This window comes from Rhinopithecus roxellana, chromosome 5 (genome assembly GCF_007565055.1).
Source record: "Rhinopithecus roxellana isolate Shanxi Qingling chromosome 5, ASM756505v1, whole genome shotgun sequence".
Lineage (NCBI taxonomy): Eukaryota > Metazoa > Chordata > Mammalia > Primates > Cercopithecidae > Rhinopithecus > Rhinopithecus roxellana.
The window spans coordinates 41,562,669-41,589,300 of NC_044553.1; the positions used below are offsets into that span (position 1 = coordinate 41,562,669).

The window sequence follows — 26,632 nt, forward strand, 5'->3', positions numbered from 1 at the left end:
AAATATCATACCTCAAAATAATAAATACCATATATGATAAACTCACAGCTAACATCATACTGAAGGGGGGAATTTGAAAGCATTTTCTCTAAGAAATGAAACAAATGGTGAAAAATGCCCACTTTCACCACTTCTATGCAACATGGTGCTGGAAGTCTTTGCCAGAGAAATCAGTCAAGAAACATAAATAAAAGTCACCAAAATTAGAAAAGAGTCAAACTGTCCCTTTTTGTGGATGAAATGATCTTAGGTCTAGATAATCCAAAAGACTACCAGGAAATTCTTAGAACTTATAAACAAAGTCAGTAAAGTTGAAGGATACAAAATCAACATACAAAAATCAGCAGCATTTCTATCTGCCAATAATGGCATAGCCAAAAAAGAGATTATGAAGGCAGTCTCATTTTCAATAGCTACCAAAAATACCTAGGAATAAATTTAATCAAGGAAGTGAAAGACATCTACAAGGAAAACTGCAAAACACTGATGAAAGGAATTGAAGAAGCCACAAACAAATGGAAAGAGATTACTTATTCATGAATCAGAAGAATTAATATTATTGAAATGACCATACTACCCAAAGCAATCTATGCATTCGATGTAATTCCTATCAAAATACCAATGCCATTTTTACAGAAATGTAATACACAATTCTAAAATTCATATCAACAAGTAAAGAGCTGAAATAACCAAAGCAACCCTGAGCATAAATAACAAACCTGGAAGCATCATACTATCTGACATCAAAACATATTACAAAGCTATCGTAACCATGACAGCATGGTATTTGTATGAAAGTAAACACATAGACCAATGAAACTGAATAGAGGACCCAGAAATAAATCCACATATTTACAGCCAACTCATCTTCAACATAGATTCCAGGAACATACATTGGGGAAAGCACACTTCCTTCAAGAAATAGTGCTGGGGAAACTGTATAACTATATGCAAAAGAATGAAACTGGACCCCTGTCTCTACTATATACAAAAGGCAACTCAGTATGGGTTAAAGACTTACATGTTAAACGTGAAATTATAAAACTACTAGAAGAAAACAGAGGGAAAATTCTTCAGGACATTGGTCTTCAGAAAATCTTTCTAGGGAAAGATTTTATGGCTAACAGCTCAAAAGCATAAGCAACAAAACCAAAAATAGACAATTGAGACCATAGTAAAGTTAAAAGCTTCTGCACAACAAAGGAAACACTCAACAGAGTGAAGAGGCATCCTCTTGAATTAAAGAAAATATTTGCACATTATTCATCCTACAGGCACTAATATCTGGAATATACAGGGAACTCAAACATCTCAATAGTAAAAAATAATAATTATATTAAAAAGTGGGCAAAGGATATGAATAGGTATTTCCCAAAAGAAGATATACAGATGTTCAACAGGTATATAAAAAATGCACAATATCACTAATCATCAGGGAAATGCAAATCAAAACCACAATAAGACATCATTTTACTCCAGTTAGAATGGCTATAATTTTTAAAAGACAAAAAATGCCAGATGCTGGCAAGGATGTGAGGAAAAGGGAACTATTACACACTGTTGGTGAGAGTATAAATTAGTACAACTACTATGGAAAACAGAATTACCATAGAATATAGCAATCCCACTACTGGGAAATATGTACTCATGTGTTTATTGCAGCATTATTCACAAAGAATAGTGGAAAGATATGGAATCAACCTAAGTGCCCACGGTGAAAGATGGCCACTTTCACCACTTCCATTCAACACGGTACTGGAAGTCCTTCAGTACTATGGAAAGATATGAAATAAACCTAAGTCTTATCAAGGGAACAACCGATAAAGAAAATATGGTATATATTCATAATAGAATACTACTTGACCATAAAAATAATGAAATCATGTCATTTGCAATCATGTGGGTGGAACTGGAGAGGTCATTATATTAAGTACAATAAGCCAGGCACAGAAAGACAAATACCATATATTCTCATTTATATGTGGGAGCTAATAAACTTGATATCATGGAAATAGAGAATAGAATAATAGATACCAGAGACTGGGAAGGGTGGGTTGTGGCGAGGGTTGGAGGGGGGCAGGATGAAGAGGGGTTGGTTATGGATATAAAAATATAGTTAGATACAAGAAATAAGTTATAATGTTTGAGAGCAGACTAGGGTTGCTATACTTAGCAATAATATTACGCACATTTCAAAGTAACTGGAGGACAGGACTTGAAATGGTATCAACAAATAAAAATCATAATCACTCAAGGTGGTGTATACCCCAAATATGCTGGCTTAATCTTTATATGTTCTATGCATGCAATGAACACTCACATGTACCCCATAAATTTATAAATTATTATATATCAATAAAAGGAGAAAAAAAGAATGCTCTAAAACTGGGGGAAAATCAAATGGAAATTAACTTACAGTTAGACCTTGATTGTGCCTATAATTCTCAGACTGCAAATGAGTGCTCAGGAGTTGTGACATTTGAGAACTCAGGAAGTGCAAAGGCATTTAACACAGGTATCAATCATTTTGTTCTCTGAAAACTTTTCTTCCCATTCAAGATATATAACACAAAATAAAAATTAGCTCCATATTATTAATGTGAGGTGATGGTTGCTATCTGTGTCTATAAACTCAACCAGGTCTTGGAATTGAGGCTAAAGAGAAAAAAACTGAGGCTACTGACTTGTGTTATTTTCAGTTAAGAGGATGTGGAAATTAAGATAACCCTCAGTTTATTTATCTCTAAAATGATGATAATGGTATTTGACATTAATATTTATTTGGAAATAAATGAAGAACATCCAAGTGAGAATAGACAGTTTATTTATTCAGACATTGCTGTAGCAATAAAGTCAGCTACCATCACTAGCACTTGGCAGAGATTCAAAGTCAGGCAGGGAAGTGGAAAAGCCTTATAATAAAAAACATGGAAGACCTCAGGTGTGATGTGTTTGGAGCATGTTAGCATGGGAAAACTAGGAGTCAGTTAAATGGAAGTGACATATCCTGTGTGATTTGTTTAGGGAGTGTATTTGGCTTTCTCTTGTTGGTTTTTAGTTAAAAATTAGGGAAAAATATAAGGAAGCTGGCAGCCATTGACCAAATCCTTACTATTCCAGGTCAGTTGCTGCAAAGGTTGTGGTTTGGCCTCCTGGACTTGTTGATGCAGAGATTGTAGGCCAGAGTTCTATCAGATATGGTCTAGACATTATTCATTTGTATGTTCAGTCTTCAATGGCTAACAGTTTTTTTTAATGAGAATTGAATTGGAATGAGTTGAAAAGATGCCTGTTGCTGTTTTTGGAAGTAGTGGAGGTAGCATTAGGCAGTAAGGTGAAGGCAGCAGTATCTGGAAGAGAGAAGTAAGGCATGTGGCTCCAATGATGTCAAGAATGTCTCAGTAGGTTACCTTGAGCTAGGGGAAGAGCACTTGGAGAAATTCTCTTTCTCAATCCTGTCTAAATGTAGAATAGAAAAATTGCCCTCTATTTTCCTAGCGTATAAACTGTCCACATTGCTCTTCACAAGGATCCTTGATCCCCTGGGTATCTGAAACTTTAGGCTCTACTTCTAAACTGATGCAGGTGAACCCCAATATTGGGACCCAGCCAAGAAGTGTTCTTGGCATCATGCAGGAAAGAATTCAAAAATGAGCCAACAGAGTAAAGAGAAAGCAAAGCAAGTTTATTAGCACAACAGAGTACAGGAAAATGGCTGCTCCATGACAAAGCAGGGCTACCCCACAGGCAAAGTAACACTTGTGGATCTAGCACCAGTTAGCTAGATTTGTAGCTACTCCTTAATTATATGGTAAATAATTTTCTAGAAAAGGGATGTGGAGTTCCTGGAACTGAGAGTTTCTCTGCTTTAAACCATATAAGGTAACTTCCGGGCATTGCTGTGGCATTTGTAAAGTGTCATGGTGCTACTGGGAGTGTCCTTTAGCATGCTAACGCATTATAATTAGTGTATAATTAACAATGAGGGCAACTAGAGGTTGCTTTCATCCCCATTTTGATTTTAGCTGGTTTCTTTACTACATCATGTTGTGATCAGATCCTGTTTTCATCAGTGGGATCATAACCCCACGGATTTGGAGAACAAGTCCTGCTGGTCTCCTCCCTCAAAACTAATGAGAGAGGGCCCATTTTTCTAACCTATCTACTTCTTTTTTTTTTTTTTTTTCTTTTTTTTTTTGAGACGGAGTCTCGCTCTGTCGCCCAAACTGGAGTGCAGTGGCCAGATCTCAGCTCACTGCAAGCTCCGCCTTTCGGGTTCACGCCATTCTCCTGCCTCAGCCTCCCGAGTAGCTGGGACTACAGGTGCCGGCAACCTCGCCCGGCTAGTTTTTTGTATTTTTTAGTAGAGACAGGTTTCACCGTGTTAGCCAGGATGGTCTCGATCTCCTGACCTTGTGATCCGCCCATCTTGGCCTCCCAAAGTGCTGGGATTACAGGCTTGAGCCACCACGCCCGGCCACCTATCTACTTCTATAGCTAACATTTCCTTATCTCAGAATTATGAATAGGTTAACAATCAATTTGTGATCAGAAGAAGTTGCAAACACATCATATGAGAGCTATCTAGTTAATGATTTAATATTATTTTATCTTGCTACATATTTATGACATTTTAAAGCTTCCCTCTTGTAAAATTTTCAGAGTTACATCTATCTCGTTTTCTTTTTTTGTTTCTTTGTATCTACCCTGTCCTGATTATTCAAATTCTTGGCATCAGCAAATCTTGTTGCTAAGACTTTTAGTCATTGCTTAGCTGCCTTGACTATAGGTACCTTGCTATGCACATTGCAAAAGTCACCTTCTTATACACACACACACGAGCACACACGTTCTTTAAGTTCTGTCCAGAAATACCACAGTCCCTTTGGCCTCTCCTAGACCTCCTCATTTCTAGAGTCTTTCACCTAATCTCCATTCTTGATTCCCTTTCCCATGAGCTGAATGACTGAACACAAATATCCTACTGACCTCAATTTCCTGTCCTCCTGCCTTTTTCACTCCTTGTTTCCTCTAGATCTGTTTCTTCACCTTCCCTTCCTTCTTTTCCTTCCCTCCTCCAGACCAAAATATATATTTGTTCTAGCACTTCAGTAATTCTCATCAAATATTTAAATCTCATTCTCTTTTCCTGTTTCTATTGTATACTCCAGAAGCACATCCAACATTCTGGCTTTTAGGCTTCTACATTCAATACTGGAAAAAACTCCTAATGGTCCAGCATAGTGTCACTACAAGTTCAGAGAGCCACCCCACACTGCTTGGCAATGCCACTAGGGGTCCAACTCGAGGCTGTCTCTCATGACTCACAGGTGCGATTTCAGACTTTTACTACTCCTCCAGTACACTGTGCACCACTTCTTCTCTCAAGAAGGAAATTCCTAGCTAACTTTTCTCACCACCAACAAGGCTTATCTGCAAGATTTTTTTATTATCTCACTCAGAGCAAGTCACATTCTTATTTGTGCTTGAAGCTAATTATTCCAGATAGACTCTGGATCTCATTCTCTTCTGTTTCAACAGGGGCCTCTCTCCTTTACCTATGTCTCTTAAAATTTTTGTTCTTACTGTTTTTTAGACTTTTTCTCTAAGGTTTTGTCTGTGGTCACATATTTATCTCTCTCTTTTTGAGCAATCTTATTTATTCCATAATTTCAGCTGCCACATATATACTGGAATTTTTTAAATCTACATCAACGGCTTCAGAATGCCTTTGAAACTTCAGACAGGTCTACCTAATTATCTTCTAGATTCCTCCTTTTCTCTTTTCCTTCTTACCCATTAGTCAATAAGTTCCAACAATTTTATTTATTAACTCTTTAAGTTAATAAGTAAACTGCCAAATCATTTAGAACACAAATGTAACCAAGTACTCCTATGTTTAAAATCTTTTAATGGTCCTTATCATATTTGGTTTAAATGCAAACTCCTTGACATAACACACAAAACTTTTCATGATTTGACCCCTGCATTTATCTCTGTTGTCTTTTATTTCCCAAAGTGTGTTCAGAAAAACATTTACTCTGTGAAAAGTCTGGCACGATGAGTTGGGGGAACAGGAAGGGAATGGAGGGCTTTACCAAGTTCAAATCCATTTGAGAAGCTAATGCTTTAGTATTACCCCTTAGAGAAGTGGTTCTCAAGTTGGTTCCTGGAGCAGAAGCACCAGAATTACTTGAAAGGTCATTCTCAATACACATTTTCAAGCTTTACCCTAGACCTAATGAATCAGGAACAATGGGTCCCAGGACCTAGCAACCTGTCTGTGTTTGTGAGCTTTCCCAGCGATGCTGATATACACTAAAGTTGGAGAACCACAATCTTAGAGAATCACCATGCATAGTAGCATATTAAAGGCTTCAGGAAATCTGAAAATAACGTATTTAACTTTGTTTAAGCAAAAATTTTTAAGTTGGTTGAGCCCTGGCCCTTGTGTGTGTAAGTACGCGATACTAACATAGAGTAGAAGAAATGTTAGAGAAGCACACTTCATCAAAAGCTGTTATAGCCCATTTTACTAGTAATTATTCAAATATAGTAGGCATCTGTCATGTGTTTTTTGTGTTTACATAGCCTGTCTTTGCATTTGTCTTTTCTTTTTTTTTTTTTTTTATTTTTGGTTTCTGTGATGGAATCTTGCTCTGTTGTCCGGGCTGGAGTGCAGTGGCGCTCTCCTGGCTCACTGTAACCGCCACCTCTCAGGTTCCAGCAATTCTCCTGCCTCAGCCTCCCAGGTAGCCGGGACTACAGGCACGTGCCACCATGCCCAGCTAGTTTCTGCATTTTTAGCAGAGATGGAGTTTCCCTATGTTGGCTAGGCTGGTCTCCAGCTCCTGACTTCAGGTGATCCACCCACCTCAGCCTCCCAAAGTGCTGGGATTACAAGCGTGAGCCACTGCGCCCAGCCCGTCTTTGCATTTTTCTACCAAATGTCTCCTCCCAACCCTAGTCTTGTCAGCTCCTTAGAAGCAGCATTTCACAGTTACATGTTTATTGAATGAATACATTGAATGCCACAGAAATATTTTATAACAGTTTTTAAAGGATTGTATAAGTTCCACTAGCTTGAAGATATCATTTGTTATTTCAATACTTTCTTTTGCATGTAATGGCTCTTTCTATATATTGATCTCTTCTTGATGAAATATATTTATATTTTCTTATCTGATATCATGAAAGTGTAATATACATCCCATCAGCTTGTCTGTAAAAGCTTTTCTGTATATGCTTTTCTGTAATGAAATATCCTTTGTAAACATGACTATTGGAACTTTCTTCAGATAATCCTATAACCTGGCAACTTTCCACTTTCAGGAATTACCTCCCCATTATACCCTTACAGATTTTCTTTAAAGTCTGTTTCTTCAATAATCTATTAACAAAATAATTTTGGTCACTATTATAATAATCACTATAATTATGATTGATTTACTGGGTCATATTTTAATGAATATATTTTTATTTATTATTAAATGATTTATAATTACCATATTTTCTTGATATAACAAATTGTTATTTCATAACATTATTCATAGTAATGTTTCAGTCAGTATGAATACACTTATTATAAGCTTTTCTTAATTTCTACTATCATAACCTTAATTTTTCCAATCATAAGGTTAAATGCCCTATTAGATTTCTAGGGTATATTAAAAAGTTTTACATAGATAAACTTAATTCTTAAGAAATTTATAATACATCAGATTAGACCTTATCCCTTAAGCATGCCGTCTCTTACAATGTGCTATTAAAGTAGGGTAAGCCTGGTTTATGATAGTATTGTGTGCTATGTAAAAACTTAATGATTCAACATCAAGTTTAATTTATTCTAATGCAACAAACATAGCATGATGTGAAAAATAGCATCATCAGTAATCTTGTGGTGTCATAGAAAAGAGTGATGGAAGTACAATTTGCGACAGGTAAGGGATTTGGGAATGAATGCATATTTCAACTACTTCTGTCTCTCCTCTTTTCCATGTCACTCTTAGCAAAATGATGAGAAGTGACTGTGACGTTACACATATCATGAATAATAATTTTATTTCATTTAATCACGTTACTTAAAACCTGTAAGACATATAGTTTGGCTATGTACATATGATGATAATTAATGATACTGTTCTAATACCAAATATCTCCCCACTGTGGCCATCGGAAGTAGTTTCATTTATAACCTTCACAACTCACCAGGTTATCTGGATTTCTAAATCCTTTAGAAATCTATTGAGCTTAATATAATGCACAAATAATTACATTATTGTGGTGATAACAAAATCCTGTTCACAAAATAAAAATAAATTTTAATAAAAGTTCTAACTTAAAAGGCAGCAAACTTTGATATTTGTAAGCCTGCATTATTGCCCATTACTTCCTAAAGTTGATGACATAACCCAGGAATTGAAAGAGGAAGCTTGCCAAGAACTTTCAAGTTGTTTTCGGGGATCACATATACATACTTCTTAAGATCTTTTGGAGACTGCTTATAATTCATTCTGGACATTTGAAGTATTTTATGTCAGCCACTAATGTTTTTATTATTTTAATTTAGTTCTGCAAGTTTTAACATCTGCTGCATTTCAAACATAAATGTAAATCGACGACTCTTGGATGTGCCCTAGGGAAATATATGCTCTTAAAAGTACATTATAGTCTAAGAATAGAGGTCTCTAGTACTAAGTGAGTTCACTATAGGGCTGTCTTTTAAGTTAAGTGAGAATAATAATTAAATGACAACTCAACAGAATATGAATACATATCATGATTTGCACTGGAAAATATGCATATACAACCATTCAACTGAGAGGGTGGCTGACCTGGTCACAGCAGAAGACATGGCAATTGGATATGGCAATAGTTTGGGCCAAATAAAATCTAATACTCATTTTACACCAGAGTCTTTGAGTTTCCGGAGCCATAAGTTGATGTTCAAATATCCTGTGCCTATAAGCTTGTAAAGGATTTAGCAAAAATTTCCATACGCTTAAGTGAAAATTTATCTCTACCTATTTTTTTAACCCAATTTTAACAAATAAATGTAAAAGAAGTGCTCTAAAGGAACACCCACCAAAATAAATGACCAAATTAACTTATCTATATGATGTAAAGAATTGCATATGTTGAGTATGAAATTCATATGTGAAACATTCAAGATTGTTATTGTACTCTGTTAACCTCAAAGTAAATCTAGATCATCCTATGTCACATTCTGCTTTCTAGAATGAGAGTTGAAGATTTTGAGGAGAGTGGTAAATTGAGAAAGATTCCAAGATGTTTTTAAAAAAGGAAAAAAGAGAAAAAGGCAAACACAAAATTTTGGTTATCTAGATACATTTGTGTGTAAGAAGGGAGAGTTTAAGTCATTAATGTTGCATATGTATTGTGGGATTTAACAGTACTGAGTTTGCAACCAGGCAGCTGTCGGTTCTGCATACTTACTACTGTTGTAACTTTGAGCAAAATATTTAGACAAGATAAATTTTATGCACACACACTTGCACACACACACAAACACACACCTTTGCACACACAAAATTCAATTTTCATCCTTGGAAGAAGCCACATTAAAGGCATAATTTCTATAATAATAATTCTTAAGGTCAGAACTATAATCATCAGAGGGAGGAAAAACCTCCAATCCAGAGCAACAACAACAATAAAAAAAGCAATGGAAGTTAAACCAAAATTTAAAATGTGATTGGAAATACAAGCCTGGCCACTGTGAGTTTATTCTGTGGGATGCCATTCAATGAAGAAAAGAAACCTGAGTTTAACAGCTTTAACTCCCGTAATCTAAAAGTTTCATTTCGATAATCATTTTTCTTTGATACTCTATTTGACAGTGACATCTAACTAAAGTCATCCCATTTAACGCTTTCTTTTGCATGTTGCGTGAATTTGTGAGCAGAGTAAGAAACAGGACATTCCTCGTGAAGATCAGGGACCAACCACCAAGAATTTGGATTTTTGGCCCCAACTTATTACACTGATGGTCACTATTATTGATGAGGATAAAACTGCCTACACACCTGTCCTGAATCAGTAAGTACAATGTTTTGGAAATGAATGGATTTTATTCCACTGAAGTTAAAATAATACATATTTTAAGTGCAACATACTCTGATGACAATAATAAACTTTTCCATAATTAAGCTATAGAAAATGGTATTTTTCAACTTTTATCAGTAAATATCAATTAAATGATATTATAAATTTTTAATTTGAGCTCCATGGAGTATGAATCTGTGGATATAGAGAAAAATATTTTCCAAGATTTGATTTTTATGTAATGTAAAACTTTTCCTCTGGATCCTTTCATAACTATACCATTGTCTCAAAAGAAAAAAAAGTGCACTCCCCCAAAACTAAAAATAATTTTGAAGAGCTAGTATTAAACATATTGCATTGTGGCTTCTTAATAATAAACATTTGGCACAAAACCTGCTTTCAAAATAGCTATGCATATTGATTTAACAAATTTAATAAAATATTTAATAAAGCAAGTCAATTTTCACAAATTATAATCTAAAGTTCATGCCTCTAAGACAATATAGATGAATTAAAATTCATGACTGTTCTAGAAGAGACTGTAAAAATCCTCATTTTATCAAAATACCACTAGCTATGTGACCTTAGGCAAATTATCTAATTTCCTTGGGTCTCAGTTCCCTCCCAACTAAAATAAAGGTGTAATTATTAGATGATTTCCAAGATCCAATCCAACTTTAATATTGCACATTTAGATTTTATTTTACACCCACATATTAAAGACCATAAAAGCAAATATAACATCAGACTACCAGCTAGGCACTTGCAATCTGGTTAATGAAGAGGATTGTCTTGACAATATTAGTTAGACCTGAAATGTTATGGGTAGCAAAGATAGCAGAAATAGACAAACAGTAAAGTAGAACAGTGAAGTAGACTCAGACTTACTACGGATAAATGTGTTTGGTCTTCTTATCCTCTATACTGGTCAAGACTATTAGGGTCATTGTTTATGTTGACTCCAATTAAAATTTCAATTAAAGAAGAAATACATTTAAGTATTTCAGTCTTCATCCTTTTCTGCTTACTGTTCACCACCCATTTTCAACAGTCCCTCAATTCCTAATTGTGGAGAAAGTGGTCCTATTTTTGGAATACAATCATCATTACATTAAGTTTGCCCTTTCACTTTCTTCTCCCTTTTTCCCCAAACCTAATTCTTATATCCACCTTTTCTTCCCGAAGGCCTTAGTGTTTCAATCTCTGTACAGACTTCGCTCTTTTATTCTCTTCTGTTAGGACTAGAAGATCTTCTCTTAATCTATAACATGTCATCATCTCATCATGGGTCCTGAGAAGTACTTCTCAGGTCTCTGACAACTTTGTGGAATAGAATTGTTTTCTTATTTACTCTTTGGACCTTTCTTGAGGACAGAGTAGATTTCTGAAAGATTGGGAGACTGACAACTTGTTTCAAGACTGTGTCCTTGGACTGGAATAGGCCATTTTATAAGTGGATGCTGGATGAAAACAAACATCTGCTGAGAAACACAAATTCAGTTCTATGAAGAAACTTTGGCTTTAATAATCAAAGAAATTTCTTATGTTTACCAAGTATCTTCAATCAGGATATGACCAGTAAAATACATTATAACATCATGGAAGAAATTAAAATATCCTTGATTTATTTTTAGTCATGTACCTCAAAATATATACAAAGATTTTAGTTGATTATATGTAACTGTAGTAAAGGAACTGAAATAAATAATATTTATGCCAAAAATATATTTATAATTATGAACTAAATTAAGCCTACTAAGTTATAAAAATTAGCAATGACATATGGGGAGAGAATTGTTTTTGGTTTTGGTTTTAATTTTGTTTTTAATGTCAGAGTTTAAGTCCACTTTTTTCCTTTGAAAACTTGTCCCTGAAAAAACTAAATGCCTTCCTCTATTTGGAATCCATTATTTTTTATTGTGTTTGGACAGATTTTAAGGATACTGTAAAGCTTTTTTTGCATACTGAAGATCATTCAATTTAATTTCTCATTTAATTTAATAAATGCTTTAAGTGAACTCATCTGGAGACTGAGATGGGGTCCTGGTGGCCAATTTTGCATTCATATAATGTGGTGAGATTTTCATTTGCATCTGTTTCTTTGTTTGAATACTGTATCGTCACATTTATGCTTCATTAATCATCTCCTTGGTTACTTAAACTAATGCAGGATTTCACAAAGTAAAAATTGCAGACCACTAGGGTAAAGATCACATGGACTACTAGTTGGATTTGCAGATCTTGAGCCCCATCCCAAATCTATGGATTCAGAAAACCTGAAATTGACACAGAAATCTGCAATATTAATAAACAATCCCTGTTATTGTATCTTATGGTCACTAACAATGAAGGCCAGATCAATATGTGAAGGACATGTTAAAAGTAGCTTGGGTTTTGTTTTGAGGCAAAGGCAAGTGAATTTAATGATTTTGAAACATGGGACATTTTAAAATATCTTTCAATGTAATGCATAATTATTGATTCAGATCATTTAGTGAAGTTCTTATCGTTATCATGAGTTTGAGAAATCATTGTAGGCTTTTGCTTATTCAAATTTGATAACAAGTTTACAGTAACAGTAGAATATAAGCATGAGGGAAAAGACTTCTATTTTGTTGACTAATATATATTCAGGCATACATATTTGTTGAATGAATTAATAAATTAAAGTAAATTTATACATGTAGTCAGTATCTGTTCTGTCTGTTCCCATGTTGTTGATTTATTAGTGAAATACAGTATTTATTTGAATAATATTTTCTCAATTTTTAAAATTATAATGAATTTTAGATGTTTTAGAAATTTCAATGTTTCATTAAAACTAAATAATATTAAGCAGAGTACTTTCAGATTTAGGTCTCAGTTTCTGTCTCTCTTTCTCTTTCTCTCTCTTTCTAACAGGTTTATTGAGGTATAATTGAATATAATAAAATTTCATGTACTTCAATAGTATAATTTGAATAGTTCTGGCATATGTATTTAACCCCAAAATTATCACTATTTTCAAAATAATGAAGATAGTCATTACCCCAATAGTTCATCCACTTTTATAATTCATCTACTCCTCCACCATCCCCAGGCAACCCCTGATCCACTTTCTAGTACTATGAATTAGTTTGGAAATGTTATCATTATGTGTAAATGTATTCATAGATTCTCTCCATTCTTTTGTCCAGCTGCTTTGATTCATTACAACTATTTTGAGATTCACCCATGTTACTGTATGTTTCTTTTTATTTTTGAGTAGTATTCCCTTGTACATATATACCACAATATGTTCATTCATCTGTTAAAATTTATATTTTTTCAAGGTTAGGTTGCTATAAATATTTGTTTACAAGTCTTTCTATAGACATACTCTTTTATTTCTCTTGAGTTATGTGGTAAGTATGTATTTAATATTAAAACTGCCAAACTGCTTTCCAAAGTGGCTGTACTATACCAACAATTGGTTTGATAAATCTTTTAGTTTTACCTATCCTAATAGGCATATATGATCTAACTATGATTTTGATTTGCACTTTCTGAATCCTAGTAATACTGACCATATTTTTATCTGCATATTTGAAATTCATATATCTTCTTTGGTGAAATTTCTGTTAAAATCATTTTCCCATTTCCAAATTAGGATGTTTATCTTATTATTGTTGAGTTGTAAAGGTCTGTACTAGATAAAGCTCTGTCATCAGAAATAAATGTTGCAATATATGCTTCTAGTTTGTAACTTTCTTTTCCATTATCTTACTAGTGCCTTCTGAAGAACATAGTTATTGTACATTTTTTAAATTTTGATGGAATAGTCCAATTGTTTGATCGGTTTCTTTTATAGTTTAAGCTTTTAAAAATTTATATTTTAGAAATCCTTGAAATCTGCAGTCAGTTTGCAACACCATAGTTTTCTTCTAGACATCTTACATTTAAGTCTATAATTCATTTCAAGCTAATTTTTACTTGTTAACTGGTGTGATAATCAAGTTTAACTTTCTTTGGGATCATTTTCATATGGTTATCTATTTTTTATCTCTACTTGTTGAAAATTATTCTTTCCTCATTGAATTGCTTTGGCACCTTGGTGAAAACTCAATTGACTATATATGTAAGAGGTTAATTCTAAAGTTCTTTGTATTCTGTTCCATTGATCTATATATCCGTAATTACACCAGTACTGCACGCCTTCGTGACTATCATTTTCTAACATATCTTGAAATATTATAGTAAAATTTATCCAACTTCATTTATATTTTTGAAAATTGTTTGGCTCTTCTAGCTCCTTTGCAATTCCATTTAAATTTGTATCAGTTCATCAATTTCTACAAGAAAAATGTCTGCTGGACTTTTGATTGATATTGCATTAAATATATAAATCTATTGGGGAGAAATGAAAACAGCAATATAGAATTTTATAATCCATGAACATGGTATGTACATGCATTAAGGTCTTATTTAATTTTTTACTTTAGTGAAAAGGTGTTGCATATTCTTTGTTAATTGGTTTCTAAATATTTTTATTACTATCTTAAATGGTATTTTTAATTCCAATTTCCCATTCTTTGTTAGTAGTACATAGATACACAAATATATATCTTCAGCCTTCCTAAATTTACTTTTTTGTAGATTCCTTATGATTATTTAAATACATCATATTCTTGTCTAAAATAAAGATGGTTTTACTTATATCTTTCCAATTTGGATGCATTTTATTATTTTTCTTGCCTTATTGCTCTAGCTAAAATCTTCAGGACAATGTTGACTAAAATTAGTGAAGAGCAGACATTCTTGCCTTATTCCTAATCTCACAGGGAAAGCATACAGACTTTTACCATTGAATATTATGTTAACTAAATGTTTTTCATGAATAATTCTTTATCAAGTTGAGGAAGTTCTGTTCCATCCTTATTATTCTGAAAGTTTTTATCATGAAAGGGTGTTGAATTTTGTCAAATATCTTTTCTGCTCATAATAGGGTAATCACACAATTTTGCTTTTCAACCATCAGTATAGTGAATTATACTAAGGAATGTTTAACTTTAAACCAACCTTGCATTCCTGGAACAATCTCCACATAGTCTTGAAGTATAATCTTTCCTATATATTATTATATTTTATTCATAAAATTTTGTTAAGTATTTTTGCATTTGTGTTTAGGAGAATATTGCTGTATGGTTTTATTTTCTTACAGTGTCTTTATCTGATTTTTATATCAATGCAATGATGGCTTTATAAAATGAGTTAGACAGTATTTCCTCCAGTATGATTTGCCAAAAGAGTTTTTATAAAATTTGACATTTTCTTTTCTGAGTTTTTGATAGAACTTACTGGAAAAATCATCTGGGCTTGGAGTTTTATTGTAGGAGGTTTTTAAACTAAAAATGTTAATTCTTCATTAGATATAGGGCTGTTTAGTTTACCTATTTGTTCAGTTTAGATTTTTGTAGTTTGTAAATTCAAGGAAATTTTCCATTTAATCTAAGTAGTGAAATTTCTCCATCATGTAGTTGTTTATGCAAGTCTATTATTATCCTTTTTATGTCTGTTAAATCTGAACTGATTTTTCCTATCTCTCATCCTTAATATTTATATTTTGTGTCTTCTCTCTTTTGTTCTGTCCAACTCGCTGAACATTTATAAATTTTACTGGTCTTAAAAAACAGTTTTTGATTTTACTCAGTGTTTTGTTTTCTGTTTTAAATTAATTTTTTTCTCGTTATTTTATTATTGTCTTTCTTCTGTTAGTGAAGATAAATGTTAAATGGCTATCGCAGTAATCCAGTGAGAAGATATGAAAGCCTTGTGTAAGATGGTGGAGAGTTAAGGTCAGATTTGTGAAATAAATCAAAAGATCTTTATGACTAAATGCATTGAGTAGAGTGTTAAGGAAGCAGAGACAATGGAAATGTTATATTTATAGGGGCATCATTATTGGAGATAAGAAATACAGGAGGAAGTATCAATTTAAAGAAGTTCACAGTGACTTATATTTTGATATACAGAGATTTGGTTATCTGTGTGACTTTCAAGCATTATATGCAACAGAGAGTTGTATACATATATATGGAAATCCTTTAGATTGATATCAATTAAATACATAATTTAGAGAAGTTTAGCTATATATACCTAAAAGTAAGAAATCTTAATTATTTCTAAATATTCAGAAAATTTTACTCATTTTACTAAAACTATTGTGACTTCATATTACTTTGTTTTTGTTATGCATACTGAAACATAAGCAGAAATATGTTTCATCCATTCTGTTATCTCATTTGTTTGCATGCATTGTACTATAATATGTAATTTCTTTTAGTTTTCTCCAAAAGTATACATACAGTGAAGTCTCAACTTATTTTCTCCTCATTAAGTGTAGATAGCAGAAAGTATCTCGATGTATTGAGTAGAAAATGGACCAATTTTGAAAGATTGTCTTTTCCATTGACAAGGATAAAATTTGCTTATTTTTCCCCTATCAGGGTTATGTGATGAGCCAGAACATTAGTTTCAAATTGGATGTTTTTAAAGATAGTGTATTTTATTTGCTGAATTGAGGAAGTTTAGGTTTAAGCTACTTTGATTAGGATTTGCCTTTGTTCTTTCTGTTTTGGAAATAATGTTGTTCAGAGTATTAAAGTTATTGATCTGTTTGCTTACACTATGGGTTCCCTAAATTACTTTTATATTTAAGAAATTGTTATGAAAGTGTTAATCATACAATAAAGTACAGAGACTATGCAGTAGAGTTCTGTATAGCCATCATTCTAATTCAACAATTATCAAAACTTTGTGATATTTTTTTCGTCTGTACTCTTGAGTTTTCACTTTCTTTCTCTTTTGGCTGAATTATCGTAAACAAACTTTAGATATCCTACCATTTCATCCCTTCTTAGTTTGGCATTTATCCCTAAAAATCGTGGCTTTCTTTTGTACAGCACAACTAATAACGTTAACAGTAATTGCCTGGTATTGTGTAATCCCTATTCCATAATCAAGTGCTTCTGACATGGTCTTGTTTCAATCAGGATCCAAATAAGGTATAAACATTACATATGGTTATTATGTGTTACAAGTCTCTTTCATAGTAGTTAAGTCCCCCCTCCCTTTTATTTTATTTATACCATTGACTTCTGAAAGAAGCTATGTTCACTATCCTTTAGAATATGCCACTTTCTGGGTTATTCCATTTGCCTCCTTGTGCTGCTAATTAACTTGTTCCTTCATAGTTAATACTCTCCATAGCTGAATATTTCAGATTCATTTTTTTAAGAACACAAGTGACTGTGTGTACTTCATACTATGTCACATCAGGTAGAACATTATCTGGTTATTCCCTTGTAGTGATGTTAACAGTGATTAGTGCTGCCAGCCTTATTTCTTGGTTGAAAATGTCTTCATCAACCTTTCCTCTAATGGTTTCATTTATTTATGATCACTTCAGAATTTGCTATTCCATTAGGGAGGACAAAATGGTGGTTTTATAAGGTTTGCATTTCTTCGACATTTATTCGTTAGAATTTTTTACAAAGAAGAACTTTCTTTCATTAATTAGGGTTCCTTACTTGGTTACCCTGATATATAGTAAATATAGGAAAGATAAGGTAAATATTTAATTCTTTCTTTTAACCTAAAGTATTTTCTCTCATTCTTTTCTTTTCTGCTCTATTGAACTTTTATTATTTTTCATTAACAGTTTCATTTCAATTTAATAAATATGTATGGAACCCTTAATATATGCCAGGCACCATGCAAGGCTAGAGTCACAAATATTTAATTTCTAAAAGAGATATGTACGAAATTAATCAGGAGTCTGAAACTGATTAAGTACTGTGCCTGTGCCTGCCACAGTCACAAGTCACTCTGTGATTAAACTCCTCCTACACACCCTTGTTGATGCAGCCTTATGAGGAAAGAGAAACTAGGTTCCCTCTCTGGAACTGTACCAAGAAATCCTGAGAATGAGTCAACTGACAGGGAGAATAGACACTGAAAGTTTATGAATTTGGAGATACCTGTAGTCGGTGATCCACAATTAAGAATAAGTCAAAATGAAGTATAAACAGGAATGAAGATAGCATTGAGAGAGAAGAAGGTAGTTGGCAGTGAGTGGAGGGAAAGGATACTTGGAAGGAAAAGCAGATACAAGAATAGCAGAGTCACAGGCTGGAGGACTTTGTGCGTGAAGATCCCTGTCTGCGGTCATTCAATGCACTCCTCAGCGCTGCCTTAAATCCTGAAGGAGCATCTTGTCTGTCTTGTCTGAGGCTTCCTAAAGCCTGACTCCAGGGGCTGTTTGACTCCAGTAGACAGAGTTCGGTTTTTCTTGGATTCCAGTAGAATGTGGTAATGGAGTTTAGTCTTGTTTCTCCATTACCCAAAGTCTCCTTACAAAAATTACTTTTAAATTATGTGTAGTTACTTGAGCCTCTGATTTTTGGAACCAAAGTAGCATAACTAATCCAATATAATATAATCTGGAATGACACATGTATTGCAATATAGTTGTAGTTCGTTAGTTCGTTTGCTGTTGAAATGTAAAAAGTAAAAATAAAAATAAAAAAATAAAAAGAAAAACCTTTAATTTGAATTCTTAGGATCTAGGCAAATGGTTTATTTCCTACAAGAGATTGATTTTGCAGACCTGGAGTTCATAGTGGGCAGAATAGATAGCGAAAAAAACCACAGATCTGTTATAAAAATCTACCTGACACTAAAGATATAAAGTAAAATTTCAAAAGTAATTTAAAAAATTGTTATGCATGTCTAGCATAGCCATTTTGAATTTTAAAAGAGATCAAGTGTGTTTCTCTGCAGTTTCCCAAAATATTACATTATGTGGAAATAATTCAAATACTTTTCTAAGTGCACAAGAGTACTGTCAAAGAGTGCTTACTAAGAATTATACTAATTTAAACACCTCTGAAGATTTCACTTTTCTGCCTCCCTGACCACATATCACAGAGGTGAGAAAGAGTTGATCTTGAATTTTTCAAGGTTTGTCATGCTTGCTGAAAGATTTTAACACAACTAGATATTTATCTGTTATAAATATCATAATCATTATATAGGGAACCATGGGGAATTAACTGGAGCCAGGCACTATTCTAACATTTTTACAGTTTAATGTTTAATCCTAAATTTATTCTAATGATATCAGTATCATTATCATCCCCAAATTGCAGATTATGAAACTTAAGCATAGAGGGGACTAACTTACGCAAAATCATATATCTAGTAATAGGCACAATCAAAATGTAAGCAACCCTTTGAAATAACAAAAGAGTTAATGTTAACAAAAGGATCCCATAAATAAGATGATGAGCATTAATCCTTCCAAACATTTCTGATATTTTAATGATTAATCTGGATCTGATTGCAACATCTTTTAGGCTTTCGATGCTTTAGAAATTAGGAGGCATAACTTAACTCTCATGAGACCATAGCAGGATTTGTAGTGATAATGCACAGAAGGTACCCACCCTAATGCCTGTGTTGAATAGGTGCTCCACCTGCCCTGCAATGTGAAGATGAGGACTTGCTTGTATCAGGTCGTGCAGCTTGAGAAACAGTTATCTAAACTCAGTAAATTCTGTTGACTATTTATCCCATGCACATTACACAAGTTATTTAGGCTGTCTCTGGCCATCTCCAACTCCTTTGTGATACTGCCAGGTGGTATTTTAATTGTCTTATGTGATGCTGATTTCAATAGTTAACTTAAAGCTGGGTTCATGCTGGTAGTCCCAGCTACTTGGAAGGATGAGGCAGGTGGGTCTGTTGATCCCAGGAGTTCAGGGCTGAAGTGAGCTATGATCAGACCACTGCACTCCAGCCTGGGTGACAGAGCAAGATCCTGTCTCTGACATAAATCAATAAAAACTTTTAAAAAGTGGAAGCCAGGAGCAATGGTTCATGCCTGTAATCCCAGCACTTTGGGAACCTGAGACAGGAGGATTTCTTGAGGCCAGAAGTTTGAGATCAGTACATAGTGAGACCCCATCTCTACATAAAAAAATACAAAAATTAGCCAGGCATTTTGCCACATGCTGGTAGTTCCAGCTATTAGGGAGCCTGAGGCAGAATGACCTGCTTGAGCCCAGGAGGTGGAGGCTGCAGTGAGCCAAGGCAACACTCAGCAACAGCCTGAGCAACAGAGTGAGAACCTGTCTCAAAAAAACAAAAAAAAAGTTTACATAGATCCATTCACAATTTTGTTTTTCATGTTAAAATTAAATATATACTTAAAGATCTGAGTTCATTAAAATAATGCCTTAGGTTATAAATGAAACAAAGAGAAAGCAAAAAGATAAAAGGGTGATTGGCTTCAAATGGCACTTATGACCAATTTGCTTTATGGTACAAAAGAACCTAAGTACAAAGGGAAAAATTTCTACCACAGCATTAATTTGTAAGGATGGCTTGTAATTTACTAGTAGAGTCCTGCTTAATAAAATTTATGCTTAGTTGTTCACTACGTTCATGATAATAGCAGTTAATTGCACTAAATGCATGTCAAGTGTCTTAAGTGGGGAGCATACTAACAAAGGCTTAATATGTTTTATAATGTAAAAAGGGCACAACAAACTGTCTCTTAAGTTCTAGCTATGACAAAGAAATTTCAGATGCATACATGACAGGCAGGAGCAGGGAACCATTGCTTACTAATTTGTAATAATTAACATACTTTTCTTCAAAGACAAACTTTGCATATCAAAATAATACTTCACATTTAATGGATTCTAATTTTATCCATTGTGACTGATGAATCAGTATTATCAAATTTGGCAGTGGCAGATTATGTTTTCCTCATTTCACTAAGAAATTTGCAAGATAATAAATCGGGTTATTAAATTGTTGTGTCTCATAAGATTCAAGATTTAAAACATTTGTGCTTTGTTAATTAATTGCTGCAAATTAAAAACAGGAGACAGTCAAATAATGGTGGAATGGATCAGTTATTTCATTAAACCTCCTCTTTATAATGGTAGATTAAGTTAAGCTATGACTGCATTGAAAATGAAGAAGAGGTGGAGCTACACCTTAGAGAATTTAATTTGTGCACAGGAAAACCTCATGAATTCAGACTAGTGTGAGAAAGGCTAATTTAAATATATACAGTAAGTAGGAATATTTAATATACCATATTTATGTGTACTTCTTTTAACTTTTAAGTATGTATGACAACTTCTACAAAGTTACGAAATGGTTGTGGAAAGGTAAACCTCTTTCAGTTTTGTTTCTATCGTAGTTTGGAATTCATTTGTAGTTAATGTATGAATTGTTAGTGTATAGCTCAATATTTCTGAAGTTCATAAAACCATGTAGTCCTGTGAGTACATAAACATTTTCCTAAATCAAGTTTATTGCTATTAACTTTATTAACAAATTTTCTCCTACGGACTAAACACCTGGTAAATACAAATATAAATTTTCATTCACTTTATGTGATTATTTTTACGTCAGAAATCAATGGAATCTAAATATTTTCCTGTCTGTCTCATTTATACTTATAATTTCATCATTATCAGCAGGAAACATTTATCGAGTACTCACTGTGTGTCAGTGACTAAGCAAAATATTTACATGTAAAATCTCATTTAATCCTCACAGCAGCCCTAGAAACAGTCCCAAGTTACACAATTAATATCATCCCCATTTGACAAGTGAGAAAATTGAGTTTTGAAGAGATTACTCACTGCTCCACTGGGTAAATTAGCTAAGTAACAGAGGAGAAATGAAATTGTTGTCTTTTGGAATGCATTGCTATTTAACTTCTATATTATACTGCTAGGTATTAGGCAGAAGAAATAGCTAAAAATGTGTTAAATTTTGGAAAGTAAGCCTCTAGCAAATATGCAGATGGTATAGACTCCTTAGCTAGCCCCCACCAAAAGGCAGACGTATTCAACTGTGAAATGTGTCAGAAAAAAACAACTCTGCCTTTTAAATAATGATTTGATATTGGGACTACGGCATAGAAAAAGCATATAAAAATTTAGTGTCAAAATGAGATTACATATTTACAAGTCTACAAAGGCAAGTTGGACACAGTGAAAAAACACTATTATGGAAATATTATTTTGTAGTCCCTTAAAAATTAGAAACTTAAAATATAGCCATTAGTTTCTCAGAAATTGATAAAATCTATGTTGTCGGGAAAATGGAGTATTTCTCCTTTCATTTCCAGAACCGACTTTTTTCTTTCACCTACTGTATTTTACTCATAATTGTTCATTTTTCTCCCCTATTTCCACAAGGCAGAAAACAGTAAAGAATTGTTTGGGAAACTATTAGCTTTGTAAATGTTCCTTTGTTATATTCCGGCTGCTAAAATGGTTTAAATAGTATGGAGAGGGCCAGGCGCAGTGGCTCACGCCTGTAATCCCAGCACTGTGGGAGGCCGAGACGGGCAGATCACAAGGTCAGGAGATCGAGACCATCCTGGCTGACACAGTGAAACCCCGTCTCTACTAAAAAAATAGAAAAAAATAGCCGGGCGTGGTGGCGGGCACCTGTAGTCCCAGCTACTCCTACTCGGGAGGCTGAGGCAGGAGAATGCTGTGAACCCAGGAGGTGGAGCTTGCAGTGAGCAGAGATTGCCCCACTGCACTCCAGCCTGAGCAACAGAGTGAGACTCCATCTCAAAAAAAAAAAAAAAAAATAGTATGGAGAAAAAAAAATTATATACATATGTAGGTATTCAGAAGACTGTGTAAATGTAATTAATACTGTTAGGTAGTAAAGAGATGCTATGTGAGAGAAGTGTAGGGGAGAAAGAATATCTTTTCCTTCTATCCTCTGAGTCCTCAGCTGTAGTCACTATAACAAGGTCCGTTAACAAGAGAAGAGCATACAAATTTATTTAACATGAGCTTTATATGACACGGAAGCCTTCAAAGGAAATAAAGACCTGAATAAATGACTAAATTTGAGTATAATTTGTGCTAGGTTTGACCAAAAGTGGAGAGTTGTGGGGACATGTATAGAAGCCCCCAGAAAAGTATAAATACAGTAAACTTGGAGAAACAGCAAGGTCTGCTCATTCACGTTCCTTTTGATAAGGATGCTTCTTTCTTTGCTTTTGCTTTAGGAGCAGCACCTCTCACGTAAGGATCCTATTTCCTGCTTCAGAGGAAGATCAGAAAACCCTTTCTAGGTTTTATGTGTTGCTTCAGGGGAAAATCACAAAGTCCTAACTGCATGTGCCATTTCTCAGATTCCTTCCACTTGAAATATTCAATTTGCCAAGGTGCCATATTTTGGGGTAGCATGTCCTGAACCCTGTCAGGAGAAATGTTGTATAATTCTAGACAAAATTGGTTAAAGAGAAAAAATATTATTCCCCTCATTTTCATCAGTTTGGAACTACAAAGCAAATGTCAATAACATTGTGCCAGTTAAGTTAGACCTTGTGTCAAGAGTAAAATTATGTAATTTCTACTGTATAAAACACCAATCCTGTCACTAATTCTTAATATTAAGTGAGCTCAGACCCATTTATAGTCACTATGCACTTCTCTCTGCCTTTATCATTCACAAGCATTTAATCATTGCTAATTCTGCCTTGAATACAACAGAAGACTTAAAGGGAGGTGATACTTGGGCTGTGCTTTCCAGGGAGAGAGAGAGGTTATTATCTCGTAGAAATTAAGAAGAAGAGACAACAGGTAGGTGGAAAATGATCAGAAGATATATGGAACGTCAGGCATGTCAAGAAATAATAAATAATAGGGATAGCTAGATTATTCATGGTAAGGGTTGGGGAATGAAGGTGAAAGAAATGAAATTTGGGCCAGATGGTCAGAGCAAGGTAGTCATATTAATGAGTTGAAACTATTATATGCTAATAAACATGTGACAAGCAATTTATGGTTTTAAAGCAGTAGTTAGTAATATGATGGCCTGTGTTTTTAAAAGGCAAATTAGGTGATAATACAGATGTATCAGAAGAGAGAAAAATAGGGGCAAAGACATAAACTAATAGATTAGTGCAATTATTGAGGCAAATGAAGATAATGACTTGAATTGGGGGTGTGATATTAGGAATAGGGAAGAGAGAGGCAAATTCCACAGGTAGGCCAAAGAAAAAATTCCCTGGAAGGTGCAAAGGAGGGGACACTGTGGATCGTGGCAGAGGCTGATGACTCTGGTAACTATCTAAATTCATCAGCTAAATAGTATTGCCATTAATTTAACTATGAAATATGTAAGAAAGAGTCAGAAATGTAATTCTGAATGTACAAAACGTACCATAGAGTGGAGGTAAAGTAAAATAAAATACAGGTTTCAGAAGAACTTGTGTAACTGTTAAAGAAAGAAACTTTGCATTCTTTTTATTTTCTATCATGGGATGTCTATTATCTCTACAGGTAATAGCACAACCAAAATTGAAACCAGTGTATCATAATGTATTATAATAGAACAAAACTTCTAAAACTGATCAGAATGAGGCCTCAGACCCCAAATATTGTTTTCTGTATAGAAGTAGATCTTAGCAAGAAGTAGATCTTGAGATTTAAATTTAAAGAGGGGCTACTACATAAAACATGAAGTCAATAATTTAAACTGTAAGTATTCTGAGGAAAAAACCAATAGCCTAATACCAAAAGAAAGAAAGAAAGAAATTGTTAACTGTGTAAACATTTTCAATGCATGGGAATTTTTTTATTGTAAAAGAAAAGAATAGGCCAGGTGTGGTGGCTCACACCTGTAATCCCAGCACTTTGAGAGGCCAAGATGGGCAGATCTCGAGGTCAGGAGATCGAGACCATCCTGCCTAACACAGTGAAGCCCCGTCTCTACTAAAAATACGAAAAATTAGCCGGGCGTGGTGGCGGGAGCCTGTAGTCCCAGCTACTCCAGAGGCTGAGGCAGGAGAATGGCTTGAAACCGGGAGGCGGAGCTTGCAGTGAGCCAAGATCGCGCCACTGCACTCCAGCCTGGGCGACAGAGCGAGATTCCGTCTCAAAATAAAAAAAATAAAAAAATAAAATAAAGTAAAAAGAAACATGGGCAAGAACCATGGGCTCTATTTCTGATTCCGTCTTTGATTTGTTTCATGTTCTAGTATACTTACCTAATCTCTAACATTACTGAGTCTAAAATGAATGTTATTAAACTTCCCTTTACATCTCCTCTAAATATCGAACAAATTCATTGAATATTGTTTTTTCTTTATTAGAGATATCTCAGGGCTTAACGCCTGACCACCAAGTTTTAAATTAGAAATAATAACAACTGAATAGGGGTTTTGTGGGAAACAAATTAATATTATCCATCTTTTAAAATAACTCATGTATATAGTAAAACTCCCATTGATTCTACTTCAAAACTGAGTTTTAAAAATGTTCTGATTACAGAAACAATCATATTCACCTTCACAGGCTGTATGAAGTAGAAAATAAGGGTTCTAATGTTTTTAGATCATTTCTGTGAAGTAAATCAGTAAAAATTAAAAGCATGACTCCCCAGCCTAAGCTTTGTAAATTTTCAGTAGTTTGGTGTGTTTTCTTCCAGCTAAATTTTTCACACATATAAACATAGAAATTCATTTCATAATGTTTGCTTTCATAGTGCTTTTTATGAAATATATGATCTTCTGATAGGTTAATCAATAATTTGCTTTATTCACCTAATACTGCCTCAGAGACATCTATTCATGTCCATTGAAATAGTTCTGCCTTGATCATTTCAATAGCTGCATATTTTTCCATGGTATCATTTAACATCAGGATGATGCAGCCAATGAGGGACTCCTGGGGCACAGAGAAGAGAAGGGGATAGGGACAGCACAGATATTGGTATAGCAGAAGAACTGAAGGCCTGTAGAGAGTCATTAGATAACTGTGAGAAAATCAACTTCAAAAAAAAAGCCTGAATTTTCATCAATTTTTAAATTGGTTCCAGTCTGATAAGTAGAAAATTTTTACTCTTATTAAGGTGAACAGCTCCTTTCTTGTGTTTATGAGGCTTTGATGGTTTTTTTAAAACTTCCTTTCATCTCAGCCACTTTTTCTTTCATTTTTTTCTATAGATTTTTAACATGTTAATAATAGTATATGTTCTTTTTATGTTAATAATATTCTCTTTTTGTCTTTTATATTAGCTGGTTATATTTTTCCAGTTTGTTGTTTTATTTTAAACAGTGGTTTTTGTTTTGCTTTTGCTTTCCAACTTCTATTTGAGGTTCAGTGGGTACATAGTCAGGTTTGTTACGTGGGTAAATTGTAAGTCATGGGGGTTTGATATACAAATTATTTCATCACCCAGATGATAAGCATCTAATTCTTAGTTATATATTAGAATTTTTTCTAATTCTATGAAAAATGCCAAAACTGCTTTCCAAAACAGCTACAAGCATAGTAGCCAATAAGTAGTCTTTAGATCCATACTCTCCTACCACCCTTCACCCTCAAGGAGGTCCCAATGTCTATTGCTCTTTTATTTGTATCCATATGTACTCAATAGTTAGTTCCCACTTATAAGTGAGAACATCTGATATTTAAAAATTTGTGTTCCTGAGTTAATTCACTTACAATAATGACCTCCAGCTCCATCCATGTTGTTGCAAAGAACATGATTT

General features: G+C 33.9%; 1 protein-coding gene across 2 annotated transcripts in view; it reads left to right on the forward strand.

The window, feature by feature from the left end:
- UNC13C (unc-13 homolog C) overlaps positions 1-26,632 on the forward strand; it is a 701,690-nt gene that overhangs the window by 437,894 nt on the left and 237,164 nt on the right. For both annotated transcript variants that reach the window (XM_030930702.1, XM_010352869.2), the window contains exon 17: positions 9,926-10,059. In XM_030930702.1, coding sequence (XP_030786562.1) covers positions 9,926-10,059 — 134 coding nt within the window. The remainder of the gene's footprint in view (positions 1-9,925; positions 10,060-26,632) is intronic.